The sequence below is a fragment of the Anticarsia gemmatalis genome, chromosome 22 (assembly GCF_050436995.1).
Source record: "Anticarsia gemmatalis isolate Benzon Research Colony breed Stoneville strain chromosome 22, ilAntGemm2 primary, whole genome shotgun sequence".
Taxonomy (NCBI): Eukaryota; Metazoa; Arthropoda; class Insecta; order Lepidoptera; family Erebidae; genus Anticarsia; species Anticarsia gemmatalis.
The window spans coordinates 5,789,918-5,809,488 of record NC_134766.1 but is presented as its reverse complement, the minus strand read 5'-3'; the positions used below and the strand labels follow the sequence as shown (position 1 = coordinate 5,809,488).

The following is a 19,571-nucleotide window of genomic DNA, read 5'->3' as shown; positions in this document are numbered from 1 at the left end:
GATGCGTTCATTGTATGTATGTATGAAGGGAGTACCGAAATACACCCTGTATAATAATAAATGCATATATGTGTATTGTTTTGTATTTTTATGAGAAAAATACGGGAGCCTATGCATGTATTGTTTAATGTTCTCGAGAGAATTACAAAAAAATATGTAAATAATATGTAATTCTTCTTTTATTTTAAAACAACTCCCGCATTAACAATTGCTCCAGGGACTTTTACAAACATACAAACAACGAACACAAAATACTACCAGACCAAAAACAATAATTTACGGATCGCACAAATAATTGTCCTGGGTGGTAATCGAACCCACGACCTCCCGACGCAATGGTAGTGGCGTAGCGACAACCTTAACCACTTCGTCACGGAGGCCGTCGAAATTGAAGGAATGTTTAGAGTTAAAAGTTTTTAGTATAGAACTATTTTGTAAAGGATATCAAACTACAAGTGTTTCCTTCACAATAGAGTTTTTAGCTGTATCGAATGTTTGCAAAATCTATTGAAAATATTTTTACCTTCGAGTAAGTAAACATGGGAACAATCGAACAGACAACCTTTCAAACGAAATGTAAACAAGTGTTGAGAATCAACAATAAAATTGTAAAAAAGAGAACCAAACGCGGACACAACGAGCCTACACAAATACTGACAAAAACTGTAACAAAACGCATGCGCCCGCGCAAATGTGCCACTCGGCCGAGCCACTCACAACGAGCTATACAAACATGGAACACAAACGTCACGTATAACTGCTCACTTAACCCTACAATAGCCATAAAGAATTACAATTAATCGCCGCGACGAGAAATGCCACCGCGCCGGTAAAAAAACGTCAAAATATTGTCTGTGGATGCGACACGGTACCCCCACCGGCGGCTACCGGGGAGCCAATGGGGAGGCGTTGTGGAGGCTCGCTACCGCATTTTGGCCAATGGCGCTCCCCGGGGCGGAGCCTCGAGCTACGCACGGCGTTTCGCCCCCAGCGAAAACCTTTTCGCCTGCAGTCGTTTACAGATAAGCCCGCGGGATGGTCGATTATTATTACATTTCGTACGCGTGATTCTGTGATCTACGCGCGTCGCCCGGGGCCTCACCGAATCGATAGCGATGTACCACAGTACAAAGGGAAGTGCGATACTAGAGTTAGTTCCGGATATATGATAGAACTTGCGTTGTTGTGATATGATCATATGAGAGACATACAGTGCGTTCTGTGATATGTTTGCCTTAGTATAGATATACGTGCGACGCCACGGCATGAACCTATATATGCAGTGTCATCGTGAGGTATGGATGTATCTGACTTATTTATGCTTGTGTATGTTCCCTGGCGTGCTGTTATTCCCTGGGTAAAGCTATGTCGAGTTATGGATACCGTTTGATATAATCCCGTGTATAGGTACTGGTACTGAAAGTGCAGCGGTATTACTGCGCGTAGAGCGTTTCAGGGTTATGATTTTGTCTAAATATTTTGAATAGAGATGTTTTTTAATATGTGATTATTACGGTGATTATATATTGCGGTTTAGTAGTTTGTGATTATTTTTAAAGAAAAATAATGGTTTAAAACTTTTCGGAAAAAAAACTTGATTAATAATAGAAGTGCTTAATAAAATCTGTGTATAATTTTAAAAATAGATTTGATACTTAAACAAGAAAAAAATGAAAAAATACAAACAAAAAAAGTATAATTCATAATTATCGCTAAGAAATAAAAAAGAACACATTGATTATAAAAAAAGAACTTCAACATCCGTTAACATAAAGTACATAAATACCTCTTACACCACATAAATTAAAAAACACTAATTACAAAACCCAACTAGAATAACACAAATACTAAAAAAACAACAAACATCTACGAAAAAACTTTTAAAAAAAATAATTTATATCAACGACAAACTATTATTATGAAACAAAACATCTTTGAAACACACTTGCGTAGGGCTGGCACAAAACATTCTTCATATATAATTAAACGGCCAGTATCTCTAACTTATACTTTAAACCTCATAATTGCCGGTCGCCGACACAAATTACACGACAGCCCTTTGTATCTTTAAAAAACTAGTTCGCTTTTATAAAAATACTTCAAAAACCGTTGTTTTTACGTTTATTTATTTAATTATACGGTTCAAAATGTATAATTATTAACAAAATATATTAAAATGTTATAATTACTAGGTACTAAAAGTTTTAGATTCACAATTATGTTAGTATTATTTTCATTTTAGCGATTAAAAGTCTAACTTAATTTGCAATAAAAATATAATTTGTAGCAATTTACGAAAAATATCGATAATTAATGAGGCAAGAGAAGTTTGTGAGGATCGTACCAATTCTCTGGTCTCTGCCTAGACAAATACTTATGTGATGAGTATTAGTATCCGTTCTTAGATTGGTAGTGAATTTACCTATTTATGTATTTCGAAGTATATGAGTATGTTTATCAGTTAGTTACCATAGTACAAGCTCTGCTTAGTTTAGAAATTCAAATTACGGGGTGTGAGTTGTGCAATGATATTTATATTTATTATTTGATTAGAAATAAAATACTACACTGTTTCTTTTATGGTCTTTATTCTGTACGTACGTAAAACACGCTAATTACTATAAATCTTATTGCCCACATTAAGACGTCTTCTCTACTTATTTAAGTAATACAAGCTATGTACATTAGAATATTATTTACATTTATTATTAAAAACCAGTTTATTTACCCAAGAAGCTTATATTTTGAATAATAACGTTTATGTTTATGAAATACGGAAATAGGCTTTTAATTGTAGTTTACAAATTAGCTACTCAATGTGAAACGTCCAAAACACTTTTTATTATAAAAATGTGGTCAAAAGTAAAATTAAGTTAATAATATCTTATGTATCAAATTAACACGTTATTTTTAATAAAGATCAGCCTTTAGCTCCAGCATTAAGATGCATGTTTTATAACAAATTAACAAGCTGACCCGCGCGGCTCGGTTCACGTGTAATTTACTTTTTTACTATTCCTTTGACTGAGAAAAAAAATCCTTTCCTTGTGTCTTAACCAAAATACGACGAAAAGAATTAGCCGCATTGTAAAAGCCATTTATTTTGAGTGCACTCGACTTTCTACTGTCCCACTGCTGGGCTAGGGTCTTCCCCCGGAATGACAGCGGGTAAACTTAGAAGCCACCACGCTGGCCAGCGCTGGTTGGGAACATTATATCCCTTAAAGAATTGTTTTCAGGAACACTAAACGCCAAAATTCACCTATAGAAAAGTATTTTAGGAACACAGGAAATTCAATTATGCAGGAAATTAATTAACGTTCATATTGTGAGGAGAATTTTGAAAAAAAAAACGTTGGATTCCAGACTGACTCATTGATGACTCAAGTATTTTGCTTCTGGGCTATCACATTTGTTTTGTTGCGTCATTATTTTATTTCATCATAAGTTTATTAAAAATAAAAATGGCTCGTTCATTATAAACGCGCTAAATAATTAAATTAGTTTATACTTTAAAACAAAAAGAGAGCTGTTTGCTCTATGGTTTACAGTTTACACGTTTGTAGTCCTTCATAAAATAAGCCGAATAAAGCCTTACTTCTTAATATTGAAATATTTTTGATTTTGTTTAGTAAAAAACCATGGCAAGTGTAATATAAATTGAATTCTGTATTTTCTTAAAAATAAAGTTGCTGTATCAAACAGGCCCTTCAGTTGCATAAATCTGCGTGTCTCTGATATTCCAAATTCTGGAAAATATATATACCTCCGTCAGTCGCAAACTTTGCATACAAGGCTCTCTCTGAAGCAAAGGTCTTTACTAAGTTGTTAAGTATTTCCTTATATAAGCTCAATTAGACAAACAAGCTCTCCCTCTTTTTAAAAGTAAATATAAATAGTTATTCTGTAGACTCTTGTACATTGTATGTCTTGTCTTATAAACAAGTTCTTCGGGGTTTTTAAAGTAAGTATAGATATGTAAACTATAGATGCTTTGTATGTCTTGGTATGAAGTACTCAATTATATATATTCTTAGAAAGCTGAGAGGTGTGACATCCGCTAATTTGTACAAACTATCATCCGTCGTAACTCATCCGGCGGCTTTTAAACGATTCCACGGAATTCTCACTAACTTGATTTCTTATAATACACTTATTTTATACTAGCAACTACTTCAGGCGTAACACGTTTAGCCGCTTAAAGAAATACTTCTAGACAAATAATTAACAAACTATACACTAAAACCTCCCGCAGGAAAGGCTCTTTCTAGTGCCTATCTATTCGAGAAAGCCACATGAAAATCCGTTTAAATTAAAGAGATTTTTTACCGGCGGTGAATGGCGGCAAATCTTTTGATTTTTACGCTAATTATCAAAAATGTTGAACTGATACTTCAGCAGGTAGTAGGTACCTGGTGATAATTTTATGAAAAATGTAATAATTGTTAAGCAATGAAAGGAAAACGAATTGATAGGGTTTCCTTATTTTTATTTTCGAATCAATGAGCAGTTCTTAGGACTGAAAAAACTGATCGATAGTCTGACCCAAGGCAACACACCGGTGACTCCACGAAGCTATGTGTATCAAAACATCGTGATGAATAAAACCTTGCATGCTTAAAATGTCTTTAAAACAGTTCTTGGTCTACACAGTCCTCAACCCGTCCTTGTCCAGCGTGGTGGACTCAAGGCCTGACCCTTCCATCATTCTGGGATACCTTTGCCCAGCAGTGGGATAGTAATCGCTTAAATTTTTATAATTGTTAGTCATCAGTCACGCTTATTGGCGAAAACAGCGCTTGCCATAAAGTACCGTGAAAGAATCAACAAATTTGTTCGTGTCTTAAGAAAAATAATGGGCAATAATCTTTTGATTAAAATACCTACGATGTATTCGTTATACGAGTCAGTGAACATTTTTCAGTGAAAAGACATCAACGCGCGAAGGACAGCGGTGATTTTAGCAGTAAAAAAAACATTTCGTCATCGCAAAATTAGAAGAAAATATTATTTCTAGTTTATGCTTTTGACTGCCTCTATGTCTAGACAGTAGTATTTATTCCTCTTTTCCCGGAGTTTAGCTTGCTGACTAGTTCCCTGTTAACGCTGTAAATTGCGAAATATAGGTTTGTTTAAGCATTTTTACAATCACTTTAATTTGTACTTACTTTATTTCCAACGAAATCGCTAAATTGACCATATTAATTTAGCTACTGTATTTTATAGACTATTTTAGAAATAAAAATTGCTACTTAATACACTTTGCGGAGATAATTGTAAAGAAAAATACTCATTTAACGGAACGAATTACACTGAAAGTAAACAGATTACGCAATTAAGAATACCTAATCTACTCTTATTGTTAAATTACAAAATTAATTTACACATAAACAAAAGGGAATTAAAATACAAAAGGAAATCTTCAAACGAAATGAAAGGCATTATATTTTTTATGTTCGCGATCCCATTAAGGCGCTGTCATCGCTACCTTGATAAGATTTAAATTAGCTGCACAATAAAGCTCCTGTCAAATCCGCCATTAATTTCCAATTTTGAATTTAGAACAGGAGCGAAATGGCCGACGTCCTTCGTCCATACAGCCAGTGTTCGGAATATAATTTTAACAAATTAATTTTGCTTCGCCTGTCTCCTTTTGAATAACAGTATTTGGACTTCAATTGTCTGGTGCCAAATAAAAATAATAGCATTTTTGATGAACGCCACACACGAATACGTTGCTTTTTGTAGACTTTAATTCTCTATATTAAAGCATCGCCGACTCTAACATAATAAATCAGATTTTCAATAATATGTAACCGATTTCTTGACATATTGACTGGATAAAATAAAAGCTTGCATTTTTATTTTTATTGTAATTATAGAGCACTCTAATTAATTACCTAATATATATTCATTATAGATATTCAGCTAGATTTACTATCAACATTTATAGAGACATTTATTTTTAAGAAATAGTCGTCACGAACTTTTTTATCTGTAGTCTTGAATAAACTGCTCTACCAACAGTCGCAAACCTTCTTTATTAAAAGCAAAAACGATTAATTCATTATTTATGCTAACAGCGAAAATAATAAAGCGTCCGAAACAGGTATTATTATACTTGTATAACATTCCATAATAGTTATTGTCAAAAAGATTTAACGACATGTCACTCGGACCCCGCCCACAGAGCGAACATAATCTATAACGAACATTATTTGAACTCGTTCGAATCAACTAATTGGCTATCTCAAAATTCGAATTTCAATAATCATTGCCGATATTATATTTTAATAGGCAATAAGAACAAGGATAAAATCTTTATTTTTTTAATAGTGTAGGTACCGCACCGACCAAATGAACGTGTTGTTGTTTTTCAATATTTTGATTTACAACCGATGAATGGTGGAACAATTAATGAAATAAGTTTCAAGTAATGTCGCGAGGTGAACACGATGCTTTTATTTTAATGTTTAATGCCCGACAATAATCGTAATTCTTGTTGTTAGTGCTCCTTTATAATGCACGTTGTTAAAATCATTCCTTTATTGTACGGGCAGTGTACGAGTGATGAACTAGAGCGTCAGTAATACGAGAGTGGCACGTTCGATTGTTAGCTTATCATAACAACACTTTTAAACTATGAAATATCAACAAAACATTCAGTTAAAAGGCTAGTAATTTTTCAAAGTCCACTTTTTGTAATAGCACATTTATTATAGCAAATACGGAGCTATTGTGTGGTTAATACAGAGGTCAGGCCGAGTGCGGCCGTCGCTTTTCTAAGCCATAACCGGAATTTATACCCGACATTATTCATGCGATGCCGTTCGGTTGTTTTCCTCTAATTAGAATCCATTCAAGCGTACCCCATTAAAACTCGTCTAAATTAAAATTCAAATAACTTACTAACTAGATGTATAAATCACAACCGTACAGAAAGACAATAAAATATATTGTCCAGCCGCTGGGAGGATGCGGGGATGCGGCCGCGACCGGCGCACCAATAATTAATACAACAATACACTCACCGGGTAATTAAAATAAACTAATTTCTAAACCTGAATGGCTCGCTTTTATGAATGAATATTCTATGGTGTTTTTTTCTGGCTGGTAACATTTCTCATTCTGCGTCTCTCGTACTGACAGTCGGGTTGACGGCGTTGTTTTGTGAAGCGCGACCTCTCAGCGGGGCGCGCGCGCGGCGCATCCGTACCGCGATACAATTATCTCATTTTAATTTAGAAATCGGCATTTTCAAGCATTGAGCTAATAATTCATAAAACTCTAAATCAATTATGGAAATATGTTGACCGGTTGTTATTACCTACTTTCCAGTAATCCCTTTGTTTCTTTCTCACGCTAAGCAAGGGTTGACTCCCACGAATTAGGCTGCTAAGGATTTTTATTTGCGGGAACATCGGATCGAGATGAGCAAATCGGTGTTCATAATTACAACGTTGGAGTATTTGGGCGAGGGCCGCGTGCACAGTAGCAATAACGTGCAATTTAAATGTTTCACATTTCCAACACAACCTTTTTTTGAATTCGAATCCGTTGCGTGTGAGCACGCAGCCGAAATATTTTGTAGCTGGCTGGTAACAGACACTAACTGTGAGTTCCAATGTTGAGAATATGCTCCGTGGATAAAATATTAATTCCCAGTAAAAAAATACTAATATTTTGAAAACGTCGAGTGAATTTATCGCCTTTGTAACGTGAGGAAATACTTTACTACATACATACATAATACATACACACGACTTACACGAAGCTATAATCTAGACATAATGATAAAATTTAAATAACTTACCTCACCATACCCTGTAAAAAATTGCAATGCCTGAAAAAGGCTACTAAGTTTGTCACTACCCTAATATAAGATCCTTCTGTATATAACTTAGTAAGCAATAAAATGATTTGAATTTGAATTAGATTTTTACCCTTAAGGGTCCAAAGAACCTACGTTAATACTTATTATATTCAATGTCATAAAAATGACAACCACATATTATCAGCCCATAACCTATCTTTATATTTCATACACACATTGCAATATTATATTCAGATGCTCACACTAAATAATAATTTTATCCACAGAAGGCGTAAAATGTATTATTAAACTAGCAATTTGAATACAAAAGCGATAAATAAATGAGTTATTTAACTTTCTAACCTGACTTTAAGTAAATGTCAAAATAGTTATGGCAACATTGACAACCGGTATTTTTGCATAACTGGCAACACTAAAAAGGTGGGGACGAATGAATGGCTGTCAAAAATTGCTATTATCTATACTTCTATACTAATATTATAAAGCTGAAGAGTTTGTTTGTTTGTTTGTTTGAACGCGCTAATCTCAAGAACTACTGGTCCGATTTGAAAAATTCTTTCACTGTTAGATAGCCTATTTATCGAGGAAGGCTATAGGCCATATATCATCACGCTACGACCAATAGGAGCAGAGTAGCAACGAGAAATGTTACAAAAACGGGGAAAATTGACCCATTCTCTCTCATGTCGCAATGACGCAAGCGAAGTTGCGCGGGTCAGCTAGTAGATAATAAATCATTAAATAAACGTTTGAAACAATTGATTATTTAAAATTATGTAACCGATTGACAGGTAAAGTCGACCAGTTAAGAAATTGAAGGCTATTGTCGTAATTTAATATGAACTTTTATCATATGGTCACGATATTGTTGCAATGATTTTGAACACTCCAAATTGAATTAGTTACCTATGAATTCTGCTTAAAAGTGAATTGAATGAAAATTAATACTATTAATACCGAAGTCCTGTGAATTGTAACTAATACGTATGACCATATTTTAGTGTGCATTCCCTACAGAGGGAAGCATATACTACAATTTGGATTTTTCGTATTTTTAATTGCTTTCAAAATTCACAAACCTACTGTTATTTAGGTGTATGTACATTATACAGAAAGTTTGACATTGAGGAACGTGAAATAACAGTCAAATATACATATATGTGCTCCTGACTGTACGCCCAAACTGAACAATTGATCAATCAAAACCAAAAAATCTTAAAAATATAGCAACCTATTTATTAAAAGGAACATGATTGCAGGCCACTAATGTCCAAACTCGCATTGTACCACTGTGCTGACCATCACGTACCATAAATAATACCTTTATTGTTCCTTCCATCCAAATGAGCCACTTTCATTGTAATATACCCCAATAATATCGAATCGAAATTAAAATAAAACCTTTTTTTGCGGATACTTTTGTCTTTGGCAACACTGTAGAGAGTATTTTGAATTGAGAAGGTAGTAAATTGGTGGACTACCCGATTTTTTTGTGATTGCCTTTAATAGTTTTAATTTAAAACAATGTATAAATATGTATACAAAAATATATTAATGACTATAGTATCGTGAAGAAAAGTTCAGATGTTCTCATATTCAAATGCAATGCGATTAGAAATAGGGCAACAAACTGAATATACATAAAATCACGTCTTTATCCCATAGAAGTAGGTCCTAGAGACCAGAACACATCAATAGATCCCTACAAATTTCTATTGCTTTAATATAATTATACATCCAAAAATTTTCATTCCATTATTACCCAATTTTCTTAAAAACAAAATTTAACTGACCAAAAAGCCATTTATGTACTTTGACAGATAAAAAAAACAAACATCCATAATTCGACACAATAAGTTGGCACACCTACCCATCATTCACTATGGCACAGAATATATTAGCTGAAAACGTCTGTCATCGCGCATTCTAGTAATTAAAATAAATAATTATTGTGAAGCGAGCCTTGAGGAATATCGAGAGATAATACCTGGGTGTAATTTAAGCGTAGCTATTAATATTTTATAGATTTTATGTCGTTGGCAGAAAAATATTTTTTATAGTCCGGGTGTTCTCTAATCACGATTTTGATTCCTAGGTCAGACGAACAGCTTTTCGTCTTTTCTAATGTAGAAAACATATTCTAATTTTTATTATTATTTAACAGAAATTTCTTTTCCAAGATAACAAAAAACCACGATCATTTGACTTTAAATACATGTGCATTTCTTTGGAATGTAACATAATAAAAAAATAATACATTTATCTGGAACGATAACCTAATAAGAAAATAGTTCTAACAGAAACTCCGTAAGTTTATTGAGCTTTGTGCTTAATTTCTTCATGTTTACTAAGGAAAAAGTAAATCAAAAATATTCTTAACTAAAAAGGACCATATTGTACTAAATCTGTAATTTTTCTTCTTCCGTTGACAGCTAATAGCCAGCAGTGGAAACAATCCTACATCCTATAAGGCTTTCTACACACATATTCGGGTCGGCATGGTCGATTCGGCAGTATTTATCAAACAACAAGACCGACTCGGAGCAATTACTGCCCTGGCTTAGCTTGTGCCGATCGAGTCATTCTTCTGGTTCAACCAATCATTCAATTCGGCAGTATTTGTGCAACGAAAAAGCCGACCCGTAACTACTACACTAGGATACGGCTTACGTCAATCAGTAAAGTTCCTTCGAGTCCGATCGTCATAATTCAGATTCCTTCCAGGCGCGGCGATATCAACTTTTAACTGCTCGATTGGCAATTATAGTTGTCACTACGCTACAATCACCGTAGCGCCGAGTGTGGTGGATTCGAATCCCAACCGGAACAAGTATTTGTGTGATGAGCACGAGTATCTGTTTTGAGCTTATTATTATTTATTTATTTATTTATTATTATTAAAACAGTGTTTCTTACATGAAACTTATACTTATGGTCCACAAAACTGTTTGAACAGTTTGTCTGTGGACACGGTCGAGTCTCATTTAATTATAGCAGTACTTAAGATGTACATATATGTATATATTGTATAAGAGCTTTGATTATATATTATAAGTTTATGTATTATAATGTATTTATATTGTATGTATAAGAGTAATATTATATGGTTCAGTAGCTTGTGTTTTATACATGTATATTTGTATGTATGTTTATAGATATTTATAAACTACTAAATAGATACTTTTTTAATTTTTTAGAAAACTTATTTTTATTTCTTTCTGTTGCGATGTCCACAGGTAAACTGTTCATTACATATGGTATGCGTTTCGATAAAGTTCTATCACCATAATAATTATTAACTCTAGGCACATTGTATCTACCACTGGTTTTGGTTCTTGTGCCGTGTGTATGCGACACGAGCGACAGGTTATGCTCTTGATTGCCATGTTGGTTGGTTAATAATAGGTACTTATGTTTTAAACTGGCCGGCAGAATATTACATATTTTAAATAATTTTTTATAGTCATTTTTACAACTGTTTTTGGTTTTATTATTTACTAATAATTTTAAGAATCTAATCTAATCTAATCTAATCTTTACTGTGTGTGAGTTATCCAACGATATATATATTATTATTGATGTTTTTCTTACCTAAAACAAAATTATATTCGATTTTACCGCCTGGTTAATGCCGAGTCGAATACGTGTGTAGCAAGCCTGAACAACTCACATTAAGTTTTTAATATTCGAATACCGGAAGACATGACACCTACGGATTTACAACCATCAATTATGTTAATAGACTATTGTGTTCTCTCTCACTCGTATGCACCTGTCCCGCTCTATTCATTTAGTTTTGTAGATTAGGATAAAAGAGGTTTTGTCCTTATTTTTAAAAAGTAATGCTAAAAAGTTAATGGCTGTTTTTTGTGACGTTTGTTTTTGGTTGTAGAGTTGAAATATTACTTTTTTGTATACTTTCTCATTGGTCATATTTCATTGGATTTCTGGAATGATCAATCTTTTATTTATATAAAACTGTTCCGCTACTGAATAATTAACTGAAAGACAACCCACAGCCGTAACTACCGAGCAGGCAACTGATATTTGGCATGTATGTTCCTTGAAGAGTGTAGGTGAGAGAGCACTAAGGTACGATTCAGACCAACCGGCTCGCGTCGGGCCGGGCCGGGCGGCATTTTACAATGCGGTAAAGAACATTGAATTGTATCAACAGTAAATACAGTTCATATTTGCAAGCAACTTACGCATAGCTATCTCCGTCGGCATCCCGCGACGCGTCGCGACCTGTCGCGACGGCCGACCGGCCCCGACCGGCTCCGACCGGCCCCGACCGGCTCCGACCGGCACCGACCGGCTCCGAACGGCGCCGTCGGCATCCAATCGGCTGCCGTCGGGTCCGTTCGGAGCCGGTCAGCTGTGCGTCGTGAAATACGAACGGAGATTACGGTGCAGCAACTAGCGAATCATTGAAGTTGTGTTCTTCAAGCGACAGTTAACATATTAAAATCAAAAATGGATACGGAAGAAACACTAATTTCTTTAGTCCAAACATATGATTGGATTCCAGCGGACGCTGTCGGCTGCCGCGGCACGCGTACGGCTACCGCGGCAGCCGTACGCATACCGCAGTAGCGGTACAGCTCCGGCGGACGCGTTCGGCTGCCGCGGCACACGTTCGGCTGCCGCGGCACACGTACGGCTCCGTTCCGATGCGGGCCGACGCTAGCCGGTTGGTCTGAATCGTACCTAAGAGTTTTTTTTTGGGAAATCCACTCTGAAGGGAAATAAATTCCACACGGGTAAAGCTGCGGGCGGAAAGCTAGTGGCGTATAATATAAGTTCCAGCATTTTTGCTTGATTAGGTCTGCGTGTCTCGTGGTGCGAAGCGAGGCTCTAGTGTGAAGAGACGAAGAATATTAACCGATTGGATTGAAGCAATTAAGGAAAGTCTTGTGCAATGCTTTTGACTTATATATCTGCGTTCCTTCGCTCTACAGTCTCACTGCGTTCCGATGGATAAGCAGCGTTACAAAAAAAAAACAATCCAATTTCAGAACCTTAAACAAGATCTTATTATTTACCCATTTTCGTGTGACACTGCTGAAACCCTTAGACCTCCACACTCTTCTACCATTCATTCTTTCTATAAATCTAAAAACACTCCTTACACAAACAATACTAATTTCCAAAACTGCTTAACTCTATACATCACATAATAATAATAATTGTGTATAAGAGTTAATCAAGTAGTTGTTCGTGTATTACCTCGGCTCATGGCGTCGCGTCGTGACTCGCGCACGCGTCCATCTCCCGCGTAACACGGTAATGACGTACCCGGCCACGGTTTATAAGACTTCTTTATATTATACCCTTAATTGATGGTTTTAGGAAATTGAAATTTTTTGAAGATTTATTAGGTTGATAATTGGAGTTGCCTAGGAGATAGTTTTAAATACGGTATGTTTCTAAAATGTAATATGAAATGTTTTTATAATACTCTAGGGCACTTCAGAACAGTTAACTTTGCTAGCTTTAGATCAGATTAAAAGCCATGTAAAATAACTAATTAAGATCTCCTTTAGGACTATAATAAATACAACACCATTATATTTTTTCTGATTGAAAAAAGGCTCCATTTTTTACATTAAAAAATAAAGGCTCTAAGTTAAATTACTGATCCAGTTTTAAGAATCAAAAAGCCTGTGACATATTCAGATAAAATTACATTAAAAAATCAAAAAAACATTTGTACATAATTCTATCTATCGAGTTAACCCATAACTCCCATAATACACTTTTAGGTCCTAAATTAGCTACTGTTTTAGTAACAAAGCTACTATTTTAGTAACAAAACTACTATTTTATTAATATAACTACTATTTATAAAGCTATTATTTAGTAGGTTCATTACTTTAAGATAGCTTTAGTAATAAAGCTACCTTTTAAAGAGGTCGTGACTGTTGACCGTGTCGCGTAACACGGGTGTGTTCGATGTTTATCGTAACGGAGGCGGCGCCACGTAACGCGGGCCGCAGCGCTAACTGCATGGGAGGAAACTCATTTATATCGAGGTTTAATTACCTTTTTATATCTGCTACTGATAGGCCTTTTTTTAAGTGTTTGGTGAACGTTTTATACAGATTTAAAGTGTTTTGTAAAGATAGGGAGTTTTGTAACGGTAGAGTGTAATAGCAGCTTGCCTGACTGAGAATTTTAAGGAAATCTTTGAAGGTTATTTTGTCAGCTTCTCCACGTATGTAGTAGGTATCTAAAAGTCAAAGTATTTAGAAAGATCTTTAGCCTAGAATTTTGGTTTCTGTTGTATCGCAACAATACCTGGTTTCCTTCCTAAAGACTGTCTACCGTCAGGACTCTATGTTTGTCATCTATCCCGCCAATTTTCTAAACTTTAGACTTTACAAAATTAGAGATTTCTCCAATTCAGTGAAGTTGCTATGTATCCGTTACCATGTTTTTAAAAGGGTTAAATTTTGTACAAAACAAGGCTTTGTTTTAAAAGGACACTGACATCAATTTTAATTGTTTCCGAGCGCATACATCAACGTCAGAACTAACTAACAAAAACAAACGCTAAGATATGGCTTCCTTTAAATCATTAGCAATAACTTACAAACCACTCTCTCGCTCTTAAAAACACAATATTAACAATAAGTTTTTTATTCAGAACTACTTTCTGAAAAAAATTAACCCAAACAATTTGATATCTTACAATGATTGAATGAAACTTTTCTGAAATTAAATAAAAAAATAACTCATTTCGTAGGCTCTTTGTCACTGTTTCTGTTTTTACTGCTACAATATTATGTTAATGTAATCATCTGTAGCATTTTAATGAACAGTTTTGCGCATTTTCACGGAAAACTTGATAATACTAAGCGACTGTCACCTATGATAGATCAGCCTTAGATTATTGGCATTATATTTAACAAAACTTAGATCTTTGTTATGATATGCAGCTGTTGAACGCATACAGCAGCAAAATAAAATAGAAATAGATTTTTTAAAGCTAAACAACTATTAAACCATAAACAGTATGAAAAATCACTTTAAAAAAAAGCTTTAAGAGAAATTCTAACAAGCTGTCACTCCTGTCAGTGTTGCGAGTTCTATTTTCAAATCAATCTCGCGCCAAGCCCGCAGTACAGTGCGAGGCACAGACATCGATCACAAACAGCCACGCCCCGCAACCGCCGCGACAACAGACCCGCAATATAAACTTTTTGAATCAACCTCTTTAAATTCTGTTGTGGAATTTGTTAATCTGTTTTTAGATTATCTGTGGGATTAACGTTGGGTTAAATGTTTTATATTTTTAGAAGCTTTTTTTATCTAAATGGATAATAATTAAGATAAAATGTTATTTCTAAAATACCACAAGAGCAAGAACTAACATTTTATTTTGTTTCCAAAAATTACTTAGTCAACAATTCAGTTACTTTAAATAAAAGACACAGAACCTCATTTTTAAGCAATATTTCCTTGAGATGCACACAGGCATGCGGACTCTATCACAATTCTATTGTCTTATATTCCTACATCGTTTCCTGAGGAACCTAAACATATAGAAATATTATTCAGCCTCTCATATAAGGCTTATTTGCTTAATTATATACAAAAAGGTACTAAACATTTGTACGTGATGCCTCCTAATTTTATCACAATAATTCTCTTGATAAAAGTAATCACTATCAAAACATTTCATAAAGCATTTTAACACTGACATGAACGAATGAAAATAAAAACACAAAACACTGGTAATTTAAAAAGAAGCAGAATTTAAAAAAGAACATTCGGAATGTTGAAATGGAACGGGCTACCATTTTCAATAAGCCTTTTCTATACAAATTCAAACTCTATTTGTAGAGGAATAGAGTATGTTTTTAATTAACACGATTCTTGTACTAAAGCCCTTTTGTGCTTCAGTTTCAGTTAATTTTGACTTCCGTTTTACGTGCATCGAAAAATTGGTTTTAATTTAAAATTGTAACCAAATTGATTATAGTAATATCAAGAGATTTGTAACTTTATTGATTGCACGTACGTTATTTTAGGACTGATGCTTAGAAAATAATAATTTCCTGTAGCAGCCTTCAATTTTACATCGAAACTGACATTATAATCAATTTTTAATTTTAAATAAATAAAAAAGCAATGCGTACAGCATTAATTTTATAAACTACTACACAGATACAACGGAAAGACGTAAAGTTAGATTGTTACTTTAATAAGTAGGTCTCTGATACAATTTAAATTCAATTACAGAATTCAGAGAACAAAATCCGTTATGGAAAAACGTAGACAGCCATTAGTACATTTACCAAGCTGTCTGCAATAATTGTATTTAATATCACATTACATCTAAAATCTATTCTGTGTGCTAACACGAGCTACATTCCGCAAATATACTAATTAATCTTTCCGAAACACGCAAAAAATACTAAAGATAATAATAACTCAGTATGTTCTACAATGAGGCATAAAATTCTTGATGTCTGTGGCTCACAAAAAAGAAATTCTAAAAAAGCGACATCTGTTATCGAAAAGTGGACTTAATCACTTGACTATAGAGCACAAAGTTGAATCGCCGCTTTTATTTTTTTCTTTTTTTGGTGTTGTAAGTTGTAAAAAATGTTGGAGGTGCGCGCGCCGCCTCGGGCATGGCACGGGCCGCGCCGCACTCTGCCTAGAAATCTTCACTTCAAATCTGTGCTTAATGATTGCGTACAAGTTAAAATTACCTGTCAATATTAACTCTCGGCCATTATTTTTATGTAGTCTATTTAATCTTAGGTGTAAATTATAAAATGGATTTTTGTTGAGGTGGTGGTTAGGACATTTAAATACTTAAATTTATTTCAATTGAATAATAAAAAACAACATTTCTTAACATTTACGAATATCATCAGCAAAGATAACAATGCTTTATATAAATCATCCAATATTTCCTAAAAAATAAGTACCTACATGATTTTTATTATTATCCAAGCATTGCTTCTTACTCCTACATTTCAATAAATAAAAATAAATCCAAGTTCATAACTTAAAACAGCAGTTTAAATGCATTTAAGTGAGTAGACGCGGCACACGGAGGTATTTTATATCGGAACTAAATCTGTATAAAATTATAGAGTCCAATCATACACCGATCCAAATTATATTGCTCCAGTAAGTTCGTGTTAAGATACTTATACATTATAATATTATATTATGACGTAGATGACGAGAGGTGATCAGGTATTTAAACATTAGAAAAATGTAGAGATATTTACTTCCTCCTATGTACTCTGTGGTATTTTCAGGAAACGATTGTACTACTAGTGATAATACAAGATTATTAAATTTTATGTTAAATAGAATAAATTTGGCAAAATCATTGATTTGTTGCTTGAAATTGAAAAAGTTAGATCGGACCATTGTAAAATACTTTTCTTCGCCGTTATTAAAGGATTTCATTTCTGATATTCACCTTAGTTACATTTAAAATTTGCCATACGTTTAAATTATTTATAGTAAAGCAAGTTGACTTTCCAAAAAAGTAAAGACCTAATTTTATCTGTGTAGAAAAAAAGTTGAGTTTCCTAAAAGTGTTTCAGAACTAATTTTATCTATGTGTAGTTATAAAACAAACTACATAACTACGTAACATTTATTAAATAATCTTTAAATTCCATATTTTTGTCTGTACACCACACAACTGTGTAGTAACCTCGTGTATAAGGTCTGTAAAGCCGGCATTGACGGACGTGATGAAGATTGCCGTCAATTATCCCGTCACAGCATCTTATCTATAAATCAATACTCACCACACGTTTACCTTATATGATGATAGTTCAATATTTTATATTATATCGCATAGTAATTTGAATGACGCATTTTAAAGACGCTAGGCAGATAGTTATTATAAAATATTCTATAAAAACAAACTGTACTAACATACATTTTAAGTTATTTCAATGAACGAGATTGCTATTTAAAATTATAAAAGATAAAACAAAGAAAAGTAGTAATAAATTAGAATAAATTTAACCCATTAATGTCCCAGGATCTCCTCCCGTAATGAGGGAGAGGTTAGGCTTTGAATCCGCCACGCTGGCCAAATGCGGGTTGGGGACTTTACATACCTTCAAAAACTGCTCTAAAGAACTCTCAGGCATGCAAGGTTGCATCACGATGTTTAAGGATAATAATCTGTAAAAAAATGATTTTAACTTAAGGAATGTGTCAGACGTAAAAAAATATTTCAATAAAGTTAAAACTAAGAACTGCTGTTATTTGTATCACTAAGTAAGTGTTTTGTTTTGTTCTAGGTAAGCTGTGAGAAGAAGTTTTCATTTAGAAGTTGACCAATTTTGTGATATTTAGTAAAAATGACTTTTCGGTGTGTTCCTACTTTTCAAACCGTGTCCAACGATAGTAACGCCACCTGGGTAAGTCTTGTTCAACTACAGTTTACTGCTCTTCAACAACAGATTACGCTACTACGATATTTCATAAAAAAATCTTTACTGTACTGTTAAAAAGTGTGCCCGAAACAAAAAATACAAAAGGAATAACATAAAAAAAGATTACTAAATGTAGTAATAACCACATAATGTTTTCTAATCATGGTTTTATACCGGTTTATAGGAAGCGCCATCTCTTGCATTTATGGAGAACCACAATAGCATTACACATTCTACTGTTGGACTTAGTTAATCTACTCGCCGCTAGATGTCTCAACATGTGTGTGTAATTTAATAATTTTGAACAGCTTTTATTACAACGAAATTATTCATTTCGAATATTAATTATTTCATTTGAACGTTTAATTTATTGATGGTACATATGAAACATAGTATCGGAACAAAAATCAATTAGACCCTAATATTCAGATCAACAAACCGAAAAAATCTGCACATCATCGTAGAGTAATCATAAAAAGCAATTATCGTTACAAATCAACAGCTTATTGTCCGAGCGCGAGCCATTGACACGTGAAGTGTAGGTCTTGTTGACACGGCGATGAACTGGTGACCTCGTGGTCGCCCACTCACTCACTACTCCACAATAGTGAAGAGCCCCTCTCAACTTTGCACGAAAGTGACCCTGATTTCATGGCTATGAAGGAATAGCTTGTTATAAAACTGTCAAACTGCTGTCAAAATGATGATGTTACAAGTTAATCGAATCAAGGCGAGATCAAGTGGTTTCATCTTCAATCATTGCTTTGATACAGTAAAATCATGATTTCATTTTATTCAATCGTTTATAATTCAGTTTTTGATTACTAACATTCGGAAATTTCCATAGCATAGCAAGCCGCTTAATGGAAATTCCGACAGATGGCAGCACTACGAAGTGTTCCCGCCAGTATTTTTTTACATACACAACCCGAATAAAAAGTTATTCTGTGTTTCTATCTCTATTTCTGTTTTCATGATGATTACTTCGTAACCATTCGTTATTTTAGAGAGAAATTGTTTTGCTAAGCAGAAGACTCTATTTCCAGAAGATCCTTTTCATCGTTTATCATTGATCTTCGGTCAGCATACGCCAGCCACAATTTTATTAAATTAGTTCTTACATTTAATTAACCATTAATACATCTCAACCAGCCTGCGTAAAAGTATAATAACACAACGTCAATAGATGTCACATAACTGTTTATTTACAATATTAATTTATATTCTCAGAGAGTCACACTATCTGACAGGAGCGTGTTAATCATAGCGCGTGGGCCGATCACAATGACGAATGTTATGACGGCTGTATT

General features: G+C 34.1%; 1 protein-coding gene across 2 annotated transcripts in view; it reads left to right on the top strand.

The window, feature by feature from the left end:
- Positions 1-1,026: 1,026 nt before the first annotated feature.
- The window catches only part of TfAP-2 (transcription factor AP-2), a 64,813-nt gene continuing 46,268 nt past the window's right edge, over positions 1,027-19,571 (top strand). The window contains exons 1-2 of one of the 2 annotated variants that reach the window (XM_076129542.1): positions 1,027-1,295; positions 18,132-18,246. In XM_076129542.1, the coding sequence (XP_075985657.1) occupies positions 18,187-18,246 (60 nt within the window). In that variant the 5' untranslated portion in view covers positions 1,027-1,295; positions 18,132-18,186. The remainder of the gene's footprint in view (positions 1,296-18,131; positions 18,247-19,571) is intronic. The other variant, XM_076129543.1, reaches the window with a different exon arrangement.